Source organism: Tetrao urogallus (assembly GCF_951394365.1).
Source record: "Tetrao urogallus genome assembly, chromosome: 9".
NCBI lineage: Eukaryota > Metazoa > Chordata > Aves > Galliformes > Phasianidae > Tetrao > Tetrao urogallus.
Window position 1 is genome coordinate 13,506,043 of NC_136822.1, and position 20,611 is coordinate 13,526,653.

At 44.7% G+C, this 20,611-nt stretch overlaps 1 protein-coding gene across 5 annotated transcripts in view; it reads right to left on the minus strand.

Moving 5' to 3' along the window:
• TP63 (tumor protein p63) overlaps positions 1–20,611 on the minus strand; it is a gene marked incomplete at both ends in the record, with an annotated part of 92,964 nt that overhangs the window by 48,501 nt on the left and 23,852 nt on the right. For 3 of the 5 annotated variants that reach the window (XM_079539973.1, XM_079539972.1, XM_079539971.1), the window contains one exon: positions 13,739–13,780. The exons of the other annotated variants lie outside the window; for them this stretch is intronic. In XM_079539973.1, coding sequence (XP_079396099.1) covers positions 13,739–13,780 — 42 coding nt within the window. Of the gene's footprint in view, positions 1–13,738; positions 13,781–20,611 lie in introns of those variants that run through there. 5 annotated transcript variants of the gene reach the window in all.

Genomic DNA, 20,611 nt, shown 5'->3' on the forward strand with positions numbered 1-20,611 from the left:
TGTCTAAATGTTACCAGAGGAGCAGCCATTCCACCACATTTATACGCTCACATGCCACAGCCAAATGCCATGTCCCCATTTGCTCTTTAAATAACTATTAATCTCCTCGCATTTATCCCAGCGTTGACACAATCAGCTGTTGGCCTTCCCTTCTCCCCTTTGAGTCCCACCAGCTTTTCACCTTCCCCAGCCCCTCATCCCCTCCCCAAACAGGTGCTCCCGCCCCGGTGACAAAGCAAGCTTGCTGGCTTTGAGCTAAACCTGCCAGCTATGCCCCGAAGCTGAGCTGTGTGCGCTCGAGGGGTCAACATCTGAATTGCTTGCAAGGCCTCTGGAGGAATCAGATAAGGCTTTTGGAGGCACACGCCTCCTGACAGCACAACAATTAGAGGGGCAGCAGGCCCAGGGAGGCGCACGCTGGAATCCACCCGTACAGCAGCTCCTGCTGCAATAAAACTGCTCTGGCCCAGCAAGGCTGAGGCCGGTGAGCACTGGTGAGAACAAAGACATCAAGGGTGGTGGGCACAGCTGCAAGGCATCACCCTCCAAGGGAGTCTGCTGCTGGGCATATATCTGAACACACACAGCCTCCCCTCGCCATACAGAAAGAAGGACAACTGTGTTTAATTCAGAAATAGATTCTTGCCTACATTGATGGTCCAAAATTTAGGTCACATTCCGGTTTTCGTGTAGGGTCGTTTGAAACGACTGCGGGATCCAGCCCCAACAATGATGCCTGGCAAAGCAAGAGTGCTAGCTGGTTGGCAATGGCAAGCATGCAGAGCTGAAAGCACAGATTATCAAGTTCTTAAGCCTTTGTTCTCTATTTTGTTCCCCCCCCACCAAGTTTCTGGAATCAAATCATTAATAACCAGTAAAACACCGCAAAACCTTCAGGCAAGTTTAACTGCAAATAATTAGAGAGATACAATTATATCCTAGATTACGTCTTTTGGAACATCATTTCAACAACATATCTTGAGCTACCAGTTTCACTTCCTACATCCCATCGGCTCTGCTTTCAGGTTTTCATGCTAACTCACACTTCCGGACAAGCAAAGCCACAGTTTCACTGGAGATGCTGCTGAATTGAAAAAGCTGCAAAATTCTTTAATCCCGAATCCAGCTGCACTGGGGCATCTGCCACAAGAGGGCAATACAAATGCTGCACTGCACAAGGCAGAGCTGGCGTGCCCGGAAAGGTTCCCCACATCACCCGAATTGAGAGCCTCCTCTACAGAACGAGTGCTCCCAGTCTTATTGGCTGTACCTCACTTTAAATCCAACATGTTAAAAGGTAAAGCTACAGATGCATCTGCAAAGAGATCCTCCCATTACTACTGCATGAAGGAAGTCACACAAGTGATTACAAAGAAACTTCACACACACACAGAAAAGCCCAACCAAAAAACACATTTCCAGCCATTAACTACTCAGGTATCAGTATCTCACAGCTTTGGTATTTTTCCACTTGAAACAATGGAAAACTCACCAGCTTCACACGTAGAAAACACTGCTGGCTGCATCCCTACCTGTCAAAACCCCTCTCCACATCTCCATAGGAACACGCATCTACACTTAGTCTTTGTTTTTAGCCACTGGGCCTAGATGGCTAAAAAGCACTGCGCAGCTACTGAGAAAGCCTTGCAAAACACCACGATTGGGGCTTATTCTCCCAAGATACAAGATTCCAAAATCAATATAGCAAAATTCCACAGATATTAGCAACAAGATTTTGCAAAGCGTTTTGGTACTCTGGTGCTTTGTCCTTAACTGCACCACAACTGAAGCACCAAGGCTTTCCAGTTGAAGGTTACAGTGATATTTCAGATTCAGAATCCTGATGGAGAAGAGATCTTCTAGGAGCAGCAAGATAAATGTTTTCCAAAGTGCTTGATGCCTATCCAAAATACAAGACAGACACCTTAAGCTTATCAAGATATATTTACATCAACTTAGTTTTTCAGACCTTCCCAAAGAAAGGCTTAGAAGGTGGAAATAAAGCACTTAAGCTCAACAGAAGTGCTTCTATCATAATTATTAATCAAGATCCTGCTGAGTGCAGAACTGTGCAGCTTTGTCAGTTGCTCAGAAGGCAGCTGATACAACACCCAATGTAGGCAAAGCGCTTGTGCCATTACAAAGAAGTGCCAAGAAATTAAGGGTTCCACCCATGCCCCTCAGCTAAGATCAGAGCTGAAGCTGAAAGATATCTAACTCATCACAATGAGATGTATGATTTCGTTTTGAATCTCTAGCCTCTTTTCTCATCAAGAAAGACTGAAAAAACCTTCTGAACCAGTGATTCATAAAGATCTGTGAGAAAGAGCTCAGGACTGCACAACTTTCAGGAGGAACACATCAGTTTGGACGTGGTCCCCTCCTGGCCATGAAGAAGGAGCACAAAGTCGCTGCAACAGCAGCTCAGGCCCAGATGCTTGCTGAGAGCCACGGTGCTGGCAGCAGGTCACACAGCCTCCATGCTCCTCCAACTCTACGTCTGAAGTGGAAACAAATCCAGTGGGCTATTTTGAAGAGGCTTCCTTCCAGACTAACAGCACAGCTGAATACATCAAACATTTAGAAGCCCTCAGATAAAATGATAACGCACTCAACGTGAAGAGTGAGCAACCAAATACCTTCGGTCGAACCAAAGGTATCAACACTTAACCAAGATATGAGCTTTAATGCCTGGGAACCTACGCACTATTTATCAAAGGTCATGGACTTTAGCACTACATCAAATCGACTTAAGTTTTACTGCTTATTCCAGTAAAAGAGACTACTTCACATCTGAGCAGCGTTACAGGCTTCCAACACAATGGGATTCACTGGACCAGAAGAGTTCCTGCAGTCAACAAGCCCCATCTTGGCTCTTTGACCAGCCACAGCACAACCAGAGGTTTAACATCTCCTCAGCTCAATCCCACCTGTAAAGCAGGGAGCACAAGTATTTCTGCGTCCTGTTTTACTAAGAAGGGAATTTATTTGGGATTGACTGAGCTATCTGCAGAGGAAAAGCCTGGCTGATTTTCACTGGCACTGGCTATTCCATTGTGCATGTCATCCAACACCTGTACTCCTCAGGTTAACACACATGGCACAACTATAATGGCCATACCCAGCAAACTGCAACCAGCATGTTTCTATTCAGACAGCTCTGTTAACAGCAGCAGAACTTCTCATGTGAGGAGTCGAAGTTCAAAAAAGCAGGTATTTTTAAGCTTAGAAAATAACTCGGGTCAATGAAACACAACGCAAGCCCAAGTTCCTGAGCGCCCAGAGGGCTGCAAGCTTTGGAGTTTTCTTATTCCCCCCTAGCTGTACTTGTTTTCCTTTTTAACTAAACTCTGAGTTTTACCCCTTGGTTAATTCATTTACTTGAGCTCAGTAAGAAATATTTTTCAGCCAGAAGCAGGGTGCTTTTAAAACAAGCACAGCCCAAAGCAGGAATGCCTGTAATTCCTGGCTCCTACCACCTGCCACAGGTTCAGGTAGGAGAGCTTGTCTAACTCAAGGATTATCAGGATGACAGTGCATCCCATTTCACAGTAAATCTGGATATCCTGTACTGTTCAAGTATTTTAACTGTTTTCCAATGCATATAAAAATACTACTACTGAATTCCTAAAAGTGTATTTTAGGCCTTTAATGAAAAAAAAAAAAAAAAAAAAAAAAGACTCCAAACTGAGGTCCTTAAAAAAAAATACCTCCTTGCACCAAAACCAATTTCATCACTGAACACCAAATCATTTCATGCAGACTTCCATTAGAGCACCTAGGCAATGCTTAGTTAATTTGAAAATGTAGCTACATTAAAAAAGAAAAAAGCCCCAAATCCATCCTCTTACACCATACTCTGTCATTTCTTTACTCAGTTTGTGCTCAGCAATCTATTTGGCATATAATAGAAAACACATAAGCAGAGGAAGAAGAAATATCATATCATCTCTGTGAGATGCCAGACATAATGGGACATGAGAATTCCATGATTTTAAAGCAAACTGATTTATAACCCCAAACACTTCGCTTCCTAAGGCTAAAACAGAGACCAAGAGCTTCCCTACGTTCTCCTATTACCAGCTGGACAACATCATGTCAACAAAGATCTGAAGAGCCAGAAAGTACAGACTATTTGGAAAGGCTCCCCTTATGCTCTCAAGAGATGTAAACGTAACTGAAGACAACAGACTTACAACAGGAAAAACAGAAGAAGCAAGGGTTTTTTTTTTTTTGGCCTAATTTCAGCAGCTGAGTGATTGCAGGACCACAACTCGGCAGAAATGCTGTGTGTCAGGTTGGTAAGTAAGGTCAAAAGTCGGATCAAAGAAAAAAGGTGAGCTTTAAATATCAGGCAAACAGATTAAAATTCTAAATTGGGGGTGGGTGAGCTGGAGAGGAAGACTTCAGTAGCTGATTAAAGCTGCCTTGTTTCTTGAACTCTTAACTGAGTGGTAATCATTGATGGTTATCAGTCATTTCAGACATGCAGCATTTTATTGCGCTGAGAGGGCAGCGTTCGGCTGGACAGGATATCTGTGTGTCATCCACACTGAAAGGCAGCGGACACTAACCAAAGTATGGCCATAGGGCACAAAGACAATGAGTAATCGGGGTCAGAATAGCACCAGGGATTGCAGCTAACTCCCAAATTTGTCGTTTTGCTAAATAAAACCAGAGCGCATCAGCTCTCAGCCAGCAAGGTAGAATACTTCAGCTAGGTAACATTTTAGTCAGAACGAGAAATTCAGATCATCTGCAAGTTAAATAAATCAAACAGTTAAAAAAAGCCAAAGAAACCACACAAACCCCCACACCCACTCTTTGAAGCATGGTGCAGCTACAGAATATAAGAATTCAGAAAGAGTTACAGGAGGGCAAAGGGCAAATTAAAACAAGTTAAAGCAAGCACAGAAAAAGGGTTATACTGTGGCACCAGAGTCCCCATAGATTAAAAGGAACATCTACTGGGTTTTCTGTGTTATTTGGCCACCTCATCTCTCCAGAACAGAGCACACGGGATGGCATTCTCAAAAAGCCTGAGACACCAAATAACACAAGCAGCACCGCTGACTGAGAAGCTTTTAAGACTGAGTAGGGGAAATCGAGAGGACTGGCCGCCAAATCCTAATTATGCCTCAAATGCAAAGAATAAAAGGAGGCAGGGCTTTGTCTTCCAACATACGGCTTTATCTGGTACATTAAAATAACTCCTGTCCTGTAGAGGTACAACACCAGAACACCCCAGAAGCCAGCCTTTAAGAATGAGGCGAGAGTGCATGCAGGTACACATGAAGTGCACGCAAAGGCTGGGCTTCTTCCACACCGCCTTCACTGCATCAGCCTTGCAACCCTCCAGAATATTTTCCCAACCATTTAAATGACATTACCACAATGCACTCATAGAATTTCCACAAAGCTGTTACAGACCCTCCAGTGTCTAATAACAATCAAAATCACCTTCCAGCATTTCCCTCGCTGTGACTTCAGCACACACTAAAACAAATGGTGCCACAAGCACTTAAGGGCCAGGCACAGGTTTGGCCATGTACCTCTGAGACTGAACTGAGAAGTCGATAGGTTTGTTGTTCAGTACAGAATCACTCGCGTCAGCAAGACAGTGAGAACTTTTTCAGAGCAGTTTCCATTATTTTAGTAAATGCTTCTAACTGCAAGGTATTTCTAGTTATTTGTGGTCTCCGCAGCTGCGTGCAGTTTCAGCAGCAAAATAGAGAAAGGGGTTCTAGATTTCCGGGTGACAGCATGCCCATCAGTTTCCATTCATATTTAACTCATTACTCCTCCAAACTGAATATTCAGATACTTTCAGACATAGAGCACAGTGATCCAATAAAGGCAGTTTTCTCACTTTATTATTCAACTAGTAGTTTCCTGCTTGCAAAATGACTAATATTTTTTAGATCAAGCACAGACAGTACATTTTCTAGTTTCCTCTTCAAGAACTTCTTGCATGCTTATCTGCTGCTGAAAGGGGGGTTAAAGGAAATTCACCCACTGACTTAATCCACTCAGTCATCATCAGAGCTCCTGAAGGAGCAACAAAATAAAAACACAGAGTAAAACTGTGGTGTAAGAAATCATAGTAAAGGCTTGCAGAGGCTACTAATGATTTCAGAAACAACTTAAGTTTGTAGAATCTGATCTCTGCAGAGCAGCCTGTCAGAATTTTATTCTTTACTTTGAGCAACTGCACCCCCAAAAGGTGTTTTCTGATGACCAAGGCACAAGTTTACTTAAAAAAATAAAAACCAAGCAAGTTTAACTAATTCTCTCCTTATAGCAGAGACATTCACTGGCTGACTTGACGCTTATTAACAGCATACTTATACTTTGAGAGTTCCTACAATTCTGTTCACATCAGCTCCTGAGGCACCGCACCAGTCCTACATATCAGGTCCCTCATGTAGCTGGACTTGAGCTCTGCGCTGCAGGGATTTCCCCTTAAGCAGCCCAAGAAGCCTAGCACTGCACCTCCTCCCTTCTCCCTGCTCCCAGAAGTCAGCAAGAGTCTTTGTATTTACTTCCTAGATGTGGATTAAAACTAAGAGATCCATATCTGCCGAGACACAATCCATCCCTTTCATTCCCAGACACTACCCCACCATAAAATATTTCTCCCTAAACTGGGCGTTTCCTCCCACTCTCTTGCCCTTGGTAAAAACATTCATCTTCTTGCCATCTTGAGGAAGTTGGACTCATCTCAAATTTCACCAGCCCCCTTGTATACCACTTCCCAAAGTCCTTGGGGGGAAGTTTAAATCCGGATCCAAACTCTGGAATCAATCCCAGGAGACTGCCGGGCTCCAATCAATGCATTAATTTTCAAGCATGCTCAGCCTTGCTGCTTGGGTCCACTTCCAAACAGAGGATGACTGGGCACAGCCTCAGAAACACATCGCACCTCAAGCCATCTATTCTAGACATCAACACGCACATCCTGGTTAAAACACTGCTCCTTTAGTTGTACCATTCCAGGTGAAACAACAGCAGGCAGAGGATTTGCAAAAAAAATACCAGATATCAGTGAGCATTCTTGGCTCGACTCCCAAATCACTCAAACCTGGTACAATTAAAAAACAACAAAAAAGCATCCCATGTTTTTGTTACTGCTCATGCCCTATGAAAAAGGGAGCTTTCCAACAACGAAGTTTAGACTCAAGCTACCAAAGGTGATTCAACATCACTCTGCCAACACCAGAGAACTAAAACATGCCGTGTACTTATCAGAGCCTTCTTGAACAATATTTCTTACGATTTTGCCCCTTAGTATTTATCTTTAAGTAAGACTGCAGTAATTTTAACCCCGTGCTGCTCTATTTTTTCTGTGCAGAAGGCAACGACAGGCAGCTAAGCAAAACCTGGAAAGGAAAATCTCTCATCAGCTTTTCTTTAGAAGAAAAATCAGAACTTCTGCAGGAGTCAGCCTGGTTAAGAGAAACAAGTTCAACTCTATATTTCACCGCACTTTCTTCTCAGTAGCTTTCTGCCAAGTAACAGCCTGCATATTTTGGCTGCCCTGCTAAATCTTCATCCTATGGTATACCCCTATTGAAAAAGCTGCTCTCTATTCCCTCTGACAGGAACATCTCACAGCAAAGCAAAGCCCTGATGGAAGCTCCACATGGGAGAGTGAGGACTGGAATATTTCTCATAAGTTACTAAATAATACAAGAAAACAACACAGATCAGGACATTTTTGAAGAATGGCAAGTCGACTGACTTGGAGAGATCCATTCAAATCCCTAACTATGGATGGACTCACTCAGGTATCACTAATGATCACAGTCTCATTTTGTTGTTAAGGCACTGCCAGCCGATGGCAGAGAATCTAGAAAACGTGTGCAACTGAAAAAAAAAAGTTGAACTTTGACACTCTTGGAAAATAATGTTTTTCCTCTTAATTCCATCTGATACCAGAAGTGACTTGACACTAATGCAGGCCAATTTACACAAAGTTTGAGCTCACTTCTCCACTAGAGAGGCTGAAGTGGAGCGTTACTGCTGGTATATGAGAAGCTGCTCTCCTTTCAGATGATTTATGCAACCTTGCTTTAAAAGAGTTGCGCTCATTTTATTGCCTACTCTGCACATTCTCAAGAAGCGTTGGAGGCAGTGCCAGAAAAATAACAGGGCTTAATAGTGTCTAGCACAAATCCATCGGTGCAAGAGTTCCTTTCTGAAGCGTTTCCAGATTTTTCAGTGGGAACATTTTGTAAATAGAACTTAAAATTTGCCTTGAGCCAGGCAACACCCGCTTTTATTCAGCCCTTCACGATAATGAAATAAGTAGTTTCTCCACTACCCATAGCCAACATCTTCCCGAGGAAGGAAAGCACAAAATACATGGTTTACAGGAGACACCCTCTCACATCCTACATCCATAGCTTTCCTGCTTCCCCATGGATCTTGCAGTGCTTCTGAAACATGTAAAACAAGGCCATGCTAGGAAAAACTCTTCTGCTAGGCATAACTTGGCAGATGCAACCCAAAAGGCTTCCACCAGATGGGCAAGGATGCATTTCAGAGGCAGACAAAGCTCCCTTTTGTTTTTCTCCATGCTTTTCTTCTTTCTCCTGTCCCTGAGCAATTTCACCTGACTTAAAACCATTACTTATTAATTTTAAAAAGAAAGTGAAAAGAAAGAAGATACACTCCTAAGGAAGCCATGCAATAGGACAGTAAAATAGTCTGCTTGTGGTAGAAGAAATGCAGAGAACTCAGTTGTCGGTGACAAAACAAAACAAACAAAACCAAAAAGAAAACACCCCACACAAGTGGAAAAAAAAAGAAAAAAAAAACACCCACCATTTATAGTCACCAATTCAAGAAAACCACCCTCACTTCAATGGCTGCTCCTTTACATTGACTTTTTTTTCTTTTTACTATAGAAAGTATTTAGAATTGGTTTCTTCCCAAGTGAAGCAAACTAATAATTTGCCAACTGCAAAAACATCTTGCCCCAATACTCATGCTCAATTTAAGCAAAGGATTAGAAATTGCATCTCCATTTTACAATCTGATGTCCAGTACCAACGCATTACTGTGCAAACCACAGTATGTTACTGAGCAATAATTTTGCACAGACTACCCTAATTTCTGCAGATGTATCACACAGCACCGTCAGAAGTTGAGGCTGTGCAGACAGAACATCATCTGGTTTCATTTCTGTCTATTAACAAACAATCTTATTCAATTATTCCACCCACATACAGTTTCAATCATTCATTTCTGAGCTATACCCTATGACTGCGGAGGGCCAGTCCAGATCCTCTGCCTAAAGCTAGGAGGATTTTTTCAAGTAACAGTTCCAATTCACTACCCTACAAAGGATCATGTCAGTTCCACTATCAGTGCTGCTATCACCCAAGCTTTTATGTATCATGTTACAAAACAGAAGACCACCCATGACATGACAAACCTGCTCTGATAGTAAACAATTAAACCCTTGCATGACACAGATCTAGCTCTTGCCCTTCCCCGTGTTTCCTCTGTTGAGTGGTCCTCCTGTTTCAGCTGGCAGGGGGATGGGAGCATGTGGCAAAAGGTGCATCTCAGCTTCCTGAGACCTCTGGACTGCTTCAGTTTCTTTACCAGAAAACCAGCCACTTCAATTCTCCAAAAAGATAAGGCATATGCAAGTCTACTTCAGCTTTTCTATTACAGGACAAAGATCTGCAACTGAGGTGTTCAAACCTCTCAGAGGAAAGGGTTGGCTATACAGGGCCTCTACATCCTCACAGAAGACCTTTGCAGTCTAGGATAAGCTACTCATATCACAAGCTTGCACAGAACACATCATATGACAAAAAACTTAGTTCTTTAAGTACAATTACAGCAAAAAATGAGGGGTGAATAGTCAAGAAGCATCTTTGTCATCGTCCAGCTGGCAAAAATGTAATCCTCAGTGCACCTCCTTACTTCTTGCTCATAATGAGGCCTGCATCCAAACAGGCACGTTTGCTAGTATCATCTCAATATTCAGAAGCCACTGAAAGGCATGGTGCTCCTACCTGAACCCTCCACTGCTCAGAAAGAAGTTCCCTCCCAGGCACTGGGAGTTAACATCTCCCTAATCAGAGGCGGCTGAACTCCAGGACACCTTTACAAATGGAAGGAGGAAAAAGACAGGTCTGCAGGAAGGGAGGACAGTGGTTCCCTTGGGAGTGACCAGGTGGCCTTCTCCCAAAATTCCTTCCTTTACCCCAGGCCTGTCTGAGGGCCACAGAGCAGGGTAAGACAGAACAGCGGCGACCAATGCCGCATCTCACGATCAGTCAAGGAAAGCAACTCCAGAAGGGCCACAGCTTTGTCCTCTCAGGTGGTTGACAACCAAGTTCAGACAACAAGGGTGGTGAAACTCCAACCACACTTTTACCACACACTGAAGTGGGTGATACTCAAAAGCCAGCTATATCTCAATTTCTAAATTCCTTAACCTGAAAATGTTTGCTAAAGCAACATCCCACACCAGTGCATGTTTCTCAGGCCTCACAGAGGTGGCCCAACTCCTTCAGGACATCCTTCCAGGCCACCCTACAGAACCGCCTGGCTGCTCCTGAAGAAGCAATACTCATACCCAGGGCACTACAGGTCAAACACATGCATTTCAACTATTAGTTCAAGTTTTTATTTATATAAACACACACTATATGAGATCCATCCTTCTTGAACAGGTTATTCTAACTTTGAATCAAAGTTGTTTGCAGCAATCCAACTACAGCCTTTTAGACTTCTAGCATGAAGGAATGTTGCCAAAAAGCCGTAACAGGAGAGCACTAGAGGTTTTAAAGTTTTGTCTAAAACTCATTTCCCCATTCCCCTCCCAAAACTATGATAAAAATCTTAACGGAAAGAGATGCTTTAATTTGCCTCTCTCCCACAAAGAGCAGGAAGATCTTGGGGAAGAAGGAGATGATCAAAATTCACAGCACACTTCTTATCAGCGTTTGAAGAAGTTATGTTTATTCTTTTGGCTGTGCCTTAATTTGATTTGAGCAAACACATTAATCTCTCCAAATCATCATCTCAGTCATATTCCAGAAGAATCAGTCCCCAACGGGATCTCTTTACTGCTCTCATCCTCCCCATTCAGCACCCAAGAAAGGCAGATAAGATTGGACAGATTTACACATAGAATCATTAAGGTTAGAAAAGACCTCTAGGATTACCTAGCCAAGCTCACTACCTACCACCAATACTGCCCACTAAGCCATGTCCTTAAGTACCATATCCAAACATTTCTTGAACACCTCCAAGGACCCTCCTCATGGAGCACAGCCAGTTTACAAGTGCATCCCATCTGGGGCACAGCTCCTTGCAGAAGTTCTGCACAATACCTAGAACTGCCAGATAGAGAAACAAGGAAGGAGAGCAATCCAAGATCCCAAGATTCCTGTTAACCACCACTTCATCGTCCTGCTACATTCTAGCCGTGCCACATATCCCTCCTGTTCACATCATCTACTCCAACGTAAGGATCTCCAGAGCCACCAAGTCCAGCACTCCGCCAAAGAGCTCAATTGCTCCTTACAATCAACCCAGATCAAACGCTGGATTGCATTAAACTGCAAAAAAAAAAGCTTGGGGCAGGTCCCACCTCCAGCCTTCTGGCCTGCAATTGACTCCTCAAACCTCGCTCTCAACTTCCCTTAACCAAATTTTGCCTGCTTAGAAGCAACTCCTTATCTCACTGTGGCATTTGACACCACGCTCGCGGGCACAGACCTCACAGGGCCGCGGGCCACAGCACAAGCTTGCTGCCCTGACCACGCAGGCCTGGCCGGGCCTTGCACGAGGCTCAAGCTGCAGGGCAGAGCGGGCAGAGGACAGCACCCGTAAGGAGACAGCGCTGGAAGGCAGCGAGCATCCCAGGCACAGCAATGGGGAAGAGAGGAAAGGAAATGTGTTTCAGTGGGAGGGAAGCCAATTGTTCGCCATTTTTAAGTCTGAGTTCAACAGACTGAAATTCCTACATCCACGCTGCTAGCTAAAGGTAGTTCCAGTTTTTTCTTTTTTATTTAACTTCTGGTGAAAGCCGACATCTTTTTTTCAAGCCTAGGATGAGCAAGGTTCATCAGGACGCATTCTCAGAGTTCACAGGTCTCCATCTCACTCAGAGGGTTGCTATAAGGGCTGCTATATCAGTAATAAAGCCAAGTCAGCGCTAATCGCATTTTCCTTCCACAGCGTTCAACGCTTCACTGAATGAACAAAGCCAGCGCATCAAGATCAAATGTAAGAAGGGGAAAAAAAAATACATAAGAGAGCTAAAGCCTCTTACAAGCCTCCCCTGCTGCTACAGCAAGCGGCATTTAAGCGGAGCACGAATGCTCCCGAGCGCATCGCTTCTGACAGATGAGCCCAGCAAGTCAACCATGGGGACTCCACAGCCCCACCGCTGCTATTCAGCGAAAGTTGATCAGATAGCAGGAGACAAATAATGCCAAGCAAACACGCCAAGAAGTGCTCTCTCCCCATTTAAGAGTTTATAATTAACCTGAGAGAAAAAAAAATAGTCACTACATTAGTGTCTTCTGGGCACAAGAGCATACCGCGTGTTTGCACACCCTGAAATACAGGAGACCTGGAAAACACACAGCTTCCAGTTTATCTGAGTTGCAAACCGCCATCCCAGGTGTGCAAGCCCAAGCGTACACTTAACAGGCTTTTCCTCGCCAGCTATCGCATCCCCTATCTGCGCTCTCCACCGTGCAATTCCTATTTTGTTTTCTTTTCCAAGTGGCTGAGCTTCTGTCTGCTGCAGGTCCCACACCCCATGCCCTCCGCTTGAAGCATTTTCACCACGAATACACACGCGCACATACACACAGAAGATTTTGCTGCATCGCCATTCTGACGAGTGTCAACACAGCTGCTGTCTCCACTGGAATGTAAACCAATATTGTTGTTAGATCTGCCTCAACCCCAGGTAACTTCCTTCAAAGATTTGCACAGTATGCAGCAATTCACTCAGCTTCTACCTTACAAAAACACCCATCTAGTGGGCTAAAAAATAAACAAAAAAGTCTGTAGCTGAAGTTTGCGTTCCACTTGCACCCATACAGTGCAACAAGTCGCATCCATTGTGTGAGAATTCATCCCCACACAGTGTTTACGGATAGCCTGTATAAAGTATCTTGCTGCTGCTTCAAGACAAAAAGCATTAACAGCACCGTGTAAAGGAGTTATTGGGGTGGACGCTAACGCAACTCCTGCGGCAGAGAACCTCTGCACATATTACTTAAACATAACCAAAGAATGGAATTAGAGAGTTTTTGGTTTATTTCCTAAACCCATTTTTAACAACGAGCAGCGATTTTGGCAATAAAAAGACTAGCTAACGAGCTATAATGCACTCAACACAGATACTGCTCATACTGCTACAGGAATGCAAACTCTACGCATTGCATACAGTAAACGACTACTTTGCCTTGCTTTACTAACGCAAAAAATTACATATTTTTTTTTAACTACATATATTTGGTTCATCAAGGCTCCCAAAAGAAATTTGCTGTCACAAACGTAAAGGCTTCATGTTCATTCTCATTTCAATATCTAGCTCAGCAAACTCTACTTGCCATTTGGAAGGCGCAAAGTTTCAGAAAAATAAATGCATCTTGCATGCCTAACATCGGGACTACAGGGGTGAAAAGTTGCACGATTTCACTACAAATAAAATATATTAAAAGATATCACAGCTCAAACCTAGGATCCTTACCTCGCTATACTGGGACTGGGCATTGTTTTCCAGGTACAACATGTTAGCAGTCAAATTGATCAATGCTGCTGTTCTTTCTTCTGGCTCCAGGATTTTGACAAACACCTCCCACCCCCTAGAAGACCCTGAAAAGGTATGTGATGCTACTTGGAAGATAACAGGACTCGGAGTGTGCCTCTCTGCATAATTTAAGTTTCCCTTATATACCTAACTATAGGCGAGGAGGAGGAGGTGGGGCTCTCCTGCCTTACCTGTCCAATCTGTCAAAGTGCCACCTGGAGTCCTCCACTCCAATGGAGAGAGGCCTCTCCCAGCTCATTAAGTAGTTAGAATTCCTTATCACCAATCTCTAAAAAGCAAAGGGAAGGAGGGGGAATGACAAAGGGGGGGGGGAAAAAAAGGAAGAAAAGAAAGGAAACTACAACTTTCCCCTGTCACTTTTCAATGAGTTCAGAAACTCAAAATGCAGAGCTGCTCCCAAGCAGCTGCTCCGAAGAGCCTCTATTTATTTTCTTGAAGACTTTGGAGTTTTCTCAAGGCACAGCCTTGGCTGTGACCAAAGCCCAAACAGCTCGGGAAGACATTGAGATGCATCGCTGGAGACCGGGAGGGCAGCAGCACAGCCAAACCTCCGGCTGCTGCAGCACTCAGCTTTTGGACAAAGCACTCAAGGGGCTTTCTGAGAAGCAATTCTTGCTCCATGCACCATAATTCAGACACATGCTCTGTCATCCACATGCTTTCATCCACGCTCATGGGACATAGCTGCTCTCTAGCTACATATCTTCCTCCTCTGCAATCGCATCTAATTCTGCAGTAAACTTTCAAATCACAATGGTTACAAATCAGAAAAGCAACTCAACCAGAGGGAGTCGTGATTTTGAGCTAGCACATGGGAGAAATCGCTGAGTAATCCTCAGCAAAAACCACCCGAACGCTGCACCCACAGCAACTAGAGATTTCAGAAAGACACTTCGGAGTGGGGAAAGCGATCTGCCCGTCTGCTTTACTCTGCGGCTGCACAAATCCCCCAGGATCCCACGCCGGCAGCCGTGCAGCAGAGCTGCCGGACCGCCCCGAGCCGCGAGTGGGATCCACCGCTGCCGTCTCTCCCCGCGTGGGATGCACAGAGAGAACAAAAGGCAGCTCTCCTCTCCTGTGCTTCGGGAAGAGCGGGGCGAGCTGCAGCCGAAGAGGGGAAACAAAACACCTTTTTAAAGGGGCGGGGAAGGGGGAGAGAGAGAGGAAACCGAACATCCAGATCAGAGAGCGGCCGCCCGCCCTCCCAGCCTAACGACGGTGCTCCAGACTTTGAGGACCTGCCGTGAAGCCGAGCAGTGGCTAATTGCTAAGTACCCGCACTGCTGCAGCCGTTCGCAACGAAAACCTAGCCTCAGTGAGCAAGTGACCCATGGGAGCTGCGTAGAGGGAAGGAAAGTGAGGTCCCTAGCAGAGCTGCAACCCAAGCCCAGTCAATACCTCCTGCCAGAGAGCTGCTTCTGCTCTCTGTCACAACTCCATTGCCTTCAGGCATCCTTTAACCTCAACGTCTTCGGGCACACGAGGAGGGGACATCAGTGTAAGCAGCCTGCACTGCTGCAAGCCTCAGATGCCTGCACCAGCACAGGACAGAAAAAGCCACCCCTGGCTTCCTGCCACCCTGAATTAGAGGGCACTGAGAGCTCCACCAGCTTCTTTTCTTCTGATAAAAATGGGACAAAACCACAGCCAGAAAGGAACCAACACCATAGTAAGCAGCAGAGGATCACAGTGCCTTCTCCATTGTGCAGGAGCTCCTCTCACCATGCAAAGAGCTGCAGCTGTCTCATTTAGCTCTAACCCTGCTAGTATGACATGGCAAATGCCTGCTGGCCACCTGAGCAACAGATTGCAAACATTTACCATGCATGTTACCCATTCTTTCTTGGGCAGCGCAGCACAAAAAGGTGCCCCCAGGAACAGGGATTAGCACGGAACCCTCCCCAGCATCAAAAACCCAGCACAGCTGGAGTCCCACACATCCTCACTGCTCCTGAACCACCAGCAAAAGCCTGCTGAGCACAGAGCAGGTTTCCAACATCACAGGGACAGCTCAAGAGCCTGCTGCAGCCCCTTCATTTTTAATTCTGTTCACCTTTCCCAGCACTACAGGCTGATCTCAGTGCGTTTATGCGATCTCACCTGAGATGGGTACAAGCCAGAAAACCACATGTGCTAATCTGAAGGTATAGGTGAGGTTTGCAGGGAGCAGCCACAGCACCGTTAGCCAGGCAGGTCACTCCGCAGCACCACTGCAAAGTTTGCAGAGCTAGACATGAAGCTGCAAGTCACCTGTGGAGTTACAGCTGTCTAGCAGTGACAAAGTGGACTGGCATAGATGACAGGCAATTGTGACTCCTAAATATTATCAGGATTTAAGTTTTGATACTGATGCACGAGCTCAGAAGCTACAAAGGGGAAGCACAGAAGGAGGCAAGACACACACCTCCCAGCTTCAGCAAGCCACTGCAAAAACCTCATTTGCTAGTTGTGCTATGAAACAGAGAAGAACCTCCTTTTCCTCCTGTTCCAAGTCATTAACACAGCAGTGTTGCGTTAAGCATCTGCTATCTTCTGTCCCACAGGTGGCTGGAGGTGGCTGTGGGTGAAGCAACACCCAGATGAACTACATAGAGATGTGTGGAAGTTTATCCAAGGAGATCTGCATGTCAAACACGAGGAGAAATGTATATAGCATGAATAAATTGACATGTCAGCACAAATCCCTGCCCTCTGTACACACAGCCCTGACCTAGCTCTGTGTTTCAGAAGCATCAGCCTGTACAATCATCTTGAAGTGGATGCTGGACAAGTGGCCTTTTGCAGATCAGTCATCCTCAGGTGCCACAAAGGAGGTCACTGTCACCCTAGCATAAGTGGCTGGAGGTAACAGCACCCACCAGAGCTCCCAGGCTCCATGCAGGAGACAGCAACCCCCTCAAAATAAAAAAAAAAAATTAAAAATTTAAAAAAAAAAAAAAAAAAAAAAAAAGGAAAGAAAAAACTCCTTGTATGTATTCAATTCCCTCCTCTTAAAGATCAAAAAACAAGCCAACAATGGCGAGGCAGCATCTTACAGCTTCGGTCAGAGGCAATCTTAACTCTCTGAACTGTATACTGCTAAATGAGCATCACAAAGCTAAAAGGACCCCCCTTCAAACTGCACTCTCACTTCCCAGCAATGGGATTCATTAATCTGAGCCTTTTGGACAGGTCTCCAAGGAAAACACTCTCAGTTCTGCTGTGACTGTGATGGCCTGAAGTCATAAGCAAGACAATCCTTGTAGATAGAGGTTGTAACTTATTGCACCAATCAGCTTAGTCAAAGAAAGCAAACCATTTGAGACAGAGACCTTCATTCTGTGTGCTAAGATATATTATTCCTATTCACATTGCAACAAGGTTTAACTTTATTCTTTTAGTCCAGTGAGCTTCCCTCAATCCTTCCTCTCCTACAAAATGAAATTAGAAAATAAAGAAATAAATCAACCCAGAGCATTGGGTTTTGCAAAGCCTGCTGCTCAAGCTTTGCTTAGCTCACTGATCTTAGACAAGCAAAGCAGCTCAGCCTTTGGAAGGGAAACCTCTCGACTTTTAAATAAAGTTACCTCCAATACCCTGAGAAACCAAAAATAATCATTACCAGTTAGATCTGAAAGTTTCAAGTGCAACCCTCCCAGGTCTGACTTCATTGCTCCAGAAAAACTCTGGCAATGCTTTGCAGCTGCCACTGGTATGCTGAAAAGTAAAGTAAGGCACAAACAAGACCCCTAGGTTTCCAGAATGAGGCATCAGCCAAGTCAAATCATCAATTCAAGTTTTTGTTTTGTTTATTCTTTTAAACAATTTACTTTCTGCATGCTCTTACATGGTCCATGCCAGCATCTCTGCCTGGTTACCATGAGCAAGTCATCAATAAGCCTTCCTGAAAGCAAGGTAACCGTACTAAATCATGACAATTTAAAAAACCATTGCCACAAGTCTTTAATTGTAGCATTAATTGGAGATTGTGTAAGTTCTTGGAGAGGAGGGGGGGAATACACAAACTTGCCTGCTTGTTAGGTGGCTCATGTAGAATTTCCTGCACATCAAAGGGAATAACTCCGCTCAGACCTCTCCACTCTGTTGTAAAAATAGCAGCTGGATCAACCGCGTCACCACGGACCGTGACATCCACTCAGCTCAGAAATGTTTACAAATTAAGACTGAGATAACAGAAGGAGGAGGAAAAAATAGAATGCGTTTCCCCCCCTCTCATCTAAATAACTGCTGAATGCTCAAAACTGAGCCTCTGCCAATTAGCTTTGGGAGCTTTTCCAATGAAGACTTTATGGACACACACACACACACACACACACACACCAAACCATAGCAGCAGGCAAAAAACAAAAATCACCCTTCCTTCCCAAATACCAGCGCAGAGGTATCAGCTGGTCTTCATTGCTCAAACCAAGAGAAGAGGTTAGGAAGGAAAAAAATTGTGTACTGAAACAGGGACTTTCCCCTTTAAAAAGTGTTATGGCAAGGCAAAATACAGAAGAAAAAACACCCAAAGAGATGCTGCTGACCCTGCCCACCATCAACCAGAGCAACTGGACATGGCTTCGTGCACAGCCATCAAGCTACAGACATACCCTGATCACACTCACTATTCCAGAATCCTCTATTCCAAGGACTTCCAACTGCATTTTTCCCATTTTGCAATGCAGGGAAAAGACACCGACTTGCCTCGGGCAGGAGGGGAGCCCTGCTCCTGGTCTGCCTGAAGCACAGATCAGCTTCTCCCTTCCCAAAGGAGTCTGCCCTCCCCAAGGCAATCGGCTGTCACAACAGGTCTGCCCTCCGACCCTGGGTAAACATCTGCGCACGCTGCTTATTTGAGCTCCTACAGCCTCGTTATCTCTCCAGAACACCCCCAGGGCTAATTAGAGAGTTAATGGCACCACATCAAGAGATAACGCTATGTGAGGGGAGCAGGGAGAGGGAAGGTGGAAAAGAATTGTGAAACAAAACCAGTTCTCTTCACAACCCCGGTGCAATATTGGTTTAGGAAGGACACACGCAGCCCCCAGGGACTCTGCCCCTGGGCTGCCAAGCTCCATTTAATAAAGCAGCAAAGACACTCCTCTGGAAAGATTCAGCTTTCCTGCCAAGATGATGCAAGGTCTCCACATCTTCCCCTACCAGCTGCACAGTCCAACCTCTCCAATCCTGTCTCCTGCTCCTATGGATATTCCCACCACAGCCAGCAGACTTGCCTCCCGAAGCTGGAGTACAACCCAAGATGGAAATCAAGCAAGATAATTTATTAATCAAAAAGCTTTCTGTTTTATTCCTGATTCTCCAGTTTTTCCTCACATTTTGGTACCTTAAAAACTCTTTAAAGACGAGTTGCTTTCTGCTAAAAATGCTCAGGAATGAAAGTTAACAACCTCCTGCAGAAAGAAACATTTCTAAGGCAGCTGATGAACCTGCAAAGCCACTGCCAGAAGTGACACTTGTTCACTGGTAGGTACAAAACTATGGGTTAGCAGACATTTGATGACCTGGCCATGCAACTCTCTGCCACCAGTAGCACTTTTGCCTGAGTGACAGCAATCAGTGTTCAAGCTGCATTTTTGCTTGACCTTTGTGCATTCCATTTCCCATCAAAGAAAATTATGCAAAAATTAAGTTACTCAAGAAAATTCAATGAAGTTACAGTCAGATACTTAAGTCTTGAGCAGCAAAACCAGCCCCATCCATCCAGCTGGAGGAAGATGTAGGTGCAGCACAAACCTGCATCTCAGCACGGGGACAGAGTGCTCTGGCTGGGGACAGGGAAAAAAACAGGAGATAGTGACAGATTAGGGAGTCTTTGTTTTTAGTTAGGAGAGAAGCAACTGTTGACAGATCATGTTTTGTTCTTGCTCAAACAGCTGAAGGGAAAGTGTTGCTCTTCCCTTATCTTCTATAAACTACAGATCACACACAGGAAATGCGCAACTGTTAACAAATACACAACCACAGCAGCTCTTCACAGCCAGTCCCTACACCTTGCCTGTTTTCTCCCCGTACCCCTCGTACAATAACCTAATGTTTAAGGAGTCATCAGGCTACAATAATTTGAAATTGGTCTACAAACTCTCTGCTTAAGCCCAGATGCTGCAGCTGTCAGCCACCGATGCTCCCCACAGGAGTGCATCACTCCATGTTTGGGCCAACCAGCTCTTAGCTCTTGTTGCAGGACACCCAAGCACTGCTGCAGCCCTTCCAGCCAGGGAGCTGCTTGTTCCTTATGTTTCCATGCAGAAGCATTCAATTTTACAGTCTCAATCTGTGTCCAAGTACCCCCTGCATACTCTCATATGCCACATCTGGCACTGGTATAGGAACACTTACAGTGAATGGCCATAGTTATCTGGCCAGCAAGGTTCCCCAGAAGAATTATCATTACTCTCATTTCAGACTTATTTAATCCAGCCTGGAAACCACTGCGAGGTCCACCTTACCAGCTGTGCCTGGAGAGAGGAAGAAGGGTATTTTGGGGTTACCTTTCCCTTCTGCTTAAACAGACTGGAGACAAATTCATGTTTTAGAGATGACAGTTACATTCATTACCAAAAACTCCTTTGATCTTTCATTAACCTCTGCAAATTCAGATGCTGATTAGCAAAGAGCCAGTTCAGCTGCGAGTGAACTTAACCCAGTCCAAAAGGCACTCCTTAATCTATGCTTCATAGACACTGATTTAATTTTCTGTGACTGCCTGACAATTCACTCATTAATTTAAATGCTATCAAATCAGTGGACAGTGAGGTGAGAAGCAGAAGTGCTTGGAGGAAAACATTACCT